General features: G+C 39.2%; 1 protein-coding gene across 1 annotated transcript in view; it reads left to right on the forward strand.

Annotated features, from left to right (window-relative positions):
• The window catches only part of LOC104497271 (histone acetyltransferase KAT2B-like), a gene marked incomplete at its 3' end in the record, with an annotated part of 29,684 nt that overhangs the window by 3,858 nt on the left and 20,743 nt on the right, over window positions 1-5,083 (forward strand). The window contains exon 2 of the mRNA XM_010140504.1: window positions 3,288-3,414. Coding sequence (XP_010138806.1) covers window positions 3,288-3,414 — 127 coding nt within the window. The remainder of the gene's footprint in view (window positions 1-3,287; window positions 3,415-5,083) is intronic.

The raw sequence follows: 5,083 nt of genomic DNA on the forward strand, positions 1-5,083 counted from the left end.
GATCAGGCAACAGTTTGTAATTGTTGTGTTTTATGAGATTGCACTCTTCAAATTTTGTTAAAAACTTCCAGTGAAGATGCAGTGTTTGTGATCCCAGGGCCTGCAAGGATGACAGTCCTTATTTTGCAGGCTTCAGTAAGGCAGAAGTCCCCAACTTTTATTAAAGCTTCATCAAAGTGGCTTTATCAAAGCTCTGCAGATGTCCCAGAAAACAAAGCTCCAAGGACTAGATGTGCTAGTTCAAATGCTTCTTTTCCTTCCTCCCCTCAAAACTGTTTTGATCTTAAATTACGTTTTTGCAGAGGTGAAGTCATACTTTATTTTCTAATGAAAAGCAGATGAGTGACATTAAAAAAAAAAGGAAAGAAAGGAAAAAGCTGAAGATAGTCAAAGAAAGGATTGAATGGACAAAATGATGTGGAAGACTTAAAACAACTCAGCAATTTAAGCCACTGAGGAATGCGCGTTGCATAGTCACTGCAAAATACTCGCACTGTCAATATCTACAATAAAAGCTTAGTTTTAAAAGACAACCTTTTTGGTTTTTGTTTTGCCTTGGTTAACAGAACATTTATGCTGATCCTGGTGTTTTATAGAGAGATTAATGAAAAAAATCTACCCTAGCAGTTGTTTGAGAAAGGTCTCTGGAATAATTAACAATACAAATTAACAGCTGCTTCGAGAGATCTGGCAAGGAAATACCACCAAGGGCAGAAAAAAATCTGCTGCTGAACATGCTGGTTTTACTCTTCTGTGGGTGGGTTGGTATTTATTTTTGGCAGTTTAACTGAGCTGTTATCATGATTTGTACATCTGTTTGTTTGCGTCTTTACTGTTAATTATTGTGTGACACTAAAGTTTGTGTAGTTACTCACTGTTTACAGTTTTTAGGCTTGGTAGTAAACACTGTGTGGTAAGCTTCTGTGAAATACTGCTTCCCCTTGGAGAAGAAAATTCTCAAAAACATTATGACTAGTTTGAAGGGGGTTTTTTTGGACGTGTTTCATTGTGGTATGATTTAACGCAATTAATAATAAGCGTGATACTGTGTCAGTAATTCACATTGTTGAACATTTGTCTGGACAGCTGCATGGGAAGGATCAAATCTTACTTCCCTAAAATAATATTCAATCAATTTTTGTTTGAGAACTTCTTTACGATTGTCTCTTGAAATTTCTTTGGCAATAATCTTGTTTTCTGACAGATTTTTCTGTGACAGTTTCTCTATCCTTGTCTTAACTGCAAAAACTTCCCTGGCAATGTTGCCTCTCCCACAAAGCAAATGCTGATAGCTGTTTGGCACTGGTTTTGTCTAGCTCGAGATGCTAACTCAAAGTGGAGTTTCACATCACTTCACAGATATCCAGAGTCCCTGCACCAGGACAGTCCTTGGTGTATAGGTGTCACTCAATCACTCATCTCTCTTTCTGATCATTAAACTTTAAGAGGTCCTGTAGGTCTGGATAACCAACAAAACTAAAACTGGCTCAATGCCTGTGAAACTATAAGAGATAGGTTCTGCTTGTAAAATAGCATTGATCCTTCTTCACTTCTCTGCCAGTCATACTACTTACAGAAAAATAGCATAAAATTCACCATGAATCCATCCAGATTGTATTTCATGGGACATTAAAAAAAACCCCAGTTTTATTTTTTCTCCTCATTTCATATTGAAACCTCCCTGATGCCACATCGTAAGTACATGGGGTGGCAGGCAGTCTGCACCCACGCAGTGAGTTTGGAGAGCCAAAGGGGTTCAGGAGATGCAGGTTGTCCCCTTTCCAAGGAATGTATGTGGAAGTGGTTTTGCTGGGCACTTGCAGGTGGATTTCTGAGTCATCCTGGTGGCGCCAGCCGCTGAAAACACCACTCACACCCCTTTTTACCTGCCACATTGCCCAGGGTGCAGGCAGAGGCTACGGCATCTGGGGCCAGGACCCCAGCTGGATAAATAATCATTAGAGGTGGTAAAACCATCATGCGGTGCTCAGCAAACTGCAGGCAGCACTTTTCTTGGTGCTCAGGTTGCTGAATATTGAAATTAGTTTGAAAGAACAATTTACCATCAATCTGCAAAGCTGTCAGTCTTAGGAGCTGTCAAACTGTGATCCTTTCTGTTTCTCCTGGGTGCTGCTTCCTTAGGTAAGGTGGGCCTTGGAAATGTAAAAGGAAAGTGGAATGGGTCCCTGAAATAGATTGCATTAAATATATTCAGAATTGGTTTTGAAAAATGACACATTAGCTCTGGATATATTAACGTTACAATTTTTCCTACTAAGGTTGTTTTAGTCATAAATATTATGCGGCACTTGGCGTCCTTTCCTCACTGAGGTCTTGGCAGTACAAATTCATGAGTATCTTGTTACAGCCCAGTGCACAGATACCTCTGCACAGCACAAAACGCACGCTTTCCTTCTGATCTTCTCAAACGGGAGTATGAGTGATGTTAGAAGCACTTTACCATCAAAATAAGTGAGATCTTTTGGATATTTGGAAAATCCTCTCCTATAAAGCAGCCCTTTGGATAACTAGAATCAGTACTTCAAACTTCTGAGTGATTTGAAACCTGATTACCAAAGTCACAACCTCTCCTTTCATGCTTACCCCTTTTAGTTGGAGTCTGGTGGTGGTGTTTCATACCCAGTGAGTGTAAATAAACTTTACAGGTTAAGCAGCAGGTTGTGTTGGTAGTGCCCCGTCTTTGGCATCGTTGCTTTTGTGGCCAAGCCTGGTTTGGGTGGCTTTCTGCATTACTGCAGTTACTGTTTGCTTATTTCAGGATCTAGTTAACCCTGCTTGGGTTGTCTTGGGCATGGTTTTAGTGGCAGGATTCCCGTTGCCAGTGTAGCTGATAAGGCAGAGATAAATATGTTGCCTGTTAGATGACGTGTTTGTGTTTGAATCATTAAAACTGTTTCAGTGGCAGGTTCTGTCCATGTTGAAGTACCAATAAATGTTTGAATATTTATTTTACTAGAGTGAGGGCTGTGAAGGAATTAGCCAGAGGTTGTGTATGTGTTTTTCCTAGCAGAACCGTGTTGATCTTCCTGTTTGGGGTACTCTTCTATTTCTGATTATTTGTAGAAAATAAAGTACATCTATGTGGTAAATAGAAAAGAGAAAACAAACAAAGCAGCAACAACAAAACACCCTGAAAATTCCTCCCATCAAAATAAAAAAATCCCAACCTTAATTAATAATCTTAATTTTTATTGCACTTGGAATAATGCGGTTTCAGCAAGTTGTATTTTACAGTCTTGATCAAGAATCCTTTGCTTTGATTTCAGGCTGAGGAATCCTGTAAATGCAATGGCTGGAAGAACCCCAACCCACCTCCCACGCCGCCCCGGGCAGAGCTGCAGCAGGCAGCTGTCAGCCTGACTGAGCCCTGCCGCAGCTGCAGCCATGCACTGGGTAAGCTCTTGCCTTTCTCCTGCCTCCCGCGTACCTGTACCAGAAAGCCCTGCTCTTGCAAGACAAAAGTCTAGTTGCCTTGTCAAGACCTGGAAATGGGGGTTGCAGCTGGACACTAGTGGCACTGACTTAGACTAAAATATGTTTGAAATACCTTAAAATGAGTTTTGAAGAAATGGAACCAAGGTACAACTTCTAACAGTGCAGACGTCCAAAATTGTTAAAATGCAGAAGCACTATTAAGCTACCCTGAACAACGTTAGTACTTCGGGTAACGCATTGCCCTCACATGGTTTTATCTGTCAGCTGCCCTAGTTACAACATGAATGTTTCTCTCCTTTAGGCTGTATTATGTTTTACTGTAGAATAAACTATCACAGGTACTCTTACCTACAAAAAGAACCGCGCCTTTTCCGTGGCACAGAAAGTAATACTGGGGTTGTACATCTTAGCATCGTCTGGTTTATTGTTCAGACATCTTGCATATCTTGGAAATAACTGCTCAAAATCTGCTGCTGCATACTGTTGTGGGGTTTGGGGGGTTTTTTCAGACCATTAATAAATAATGATTTGTTACTCACATAGCCTGAAGAAGAGTGGTTAATCACTGTATTATTTTTTAAAGAACTTGTGCTTATCTAAAATAAAAGCCGATGACTCTTCCTGTATACATTAGCAAATATTGAATGAAAATGGAGCTAAAATAAAATTCAGAACTAATTGAAAAGAAGCAGTTGCTTTTTAGTTTTTACTGATGTCCAAAACAGGACAGTGATGTAAGAAAAAGGAAATCTAAAAACTTTGCAATGGATCATTTACTTTTTATACTTTTGAAAGTAGTATTATACTTTGTGTGGAATACTTTTTCTTTTAATTGGTATTTATTTCTATTTCTGCTCTCTTTTCTTTTTATGCTCTTGTTTCATTTGATCCATTTCTGGGCTTTTCAGCAGATTTCTTTCCTTTCCTGATATATTCCAAATCTCTGGGTTTGCTTGCAAAAGGAGATTAACAAATGCGTAATGTCACAGAGACTTTGGTTGCTTTAGCCAAGTTACTTTCAACCTTTCATCACGCAGCTTCTCTGTGCTGCTTTTGGTTATGCAGTAAGGGTAGCTTATGTTACCCCTCCCTTTCATTCTTGGCTTTTTAAGAAAGAAGTTTTTCTTTCTTTCTTTCCTTCCTTTTTTTTTTTTTTTTTCACATCATCATGCTCCTGGGACATCCCAAGCACAGGTACACTGCTTGCAGACCAGACATCAGGCAGGTGATTTTTTTTTTCTTCCTTTTTTTTTTTTTTTTAATCTTATGAGGTGTTCTATCTGTCCAGTTCCTTGTTCTCCAGCAGAATCTGTGGATTCTATGCATTTTGTAGAAAAACTCTGCTCTTCTAAAGGCTGAGGCTGTTTTTTGCCTATTAAAATCTTAAATTGGTTGTTAGCTGGGGAGCCAGGGAAAACCAGTACTGGAAAACTGGTACAAGTGAAATGGACCTTATGGAACAAGCTGCATTTCTATTTATTACTGTTTTTGGAAAAGGTGATGAGGGTTATGTTTCATCTGAACTAACTGAAATGAGTTGCTTTCTATTTCCTCATACTGCTGGCAAAATATATCTTTCAGTGGTGTTTTTGAAGATAATTTTCCTATTCATCTCCTCTAAATTAGT

Source organism: Buceros rhinoceros, unplaced genomic scaffold (genome assembly GCF_000710305.1).
Source record: "Buceros rhinoceros silvestris isolate BGI_N320 unplaced genomic scaffold, ASM71030v1 scaffold427, whole genome shotgun sequence".
Classification (NCBI taxonomy): domain Eukaryota; kingdom Metazoa; phylum Chordata; class Aves; order Bucerotiformes; family Bucerotidae; genus Buceros; species Buceros rhinoceros.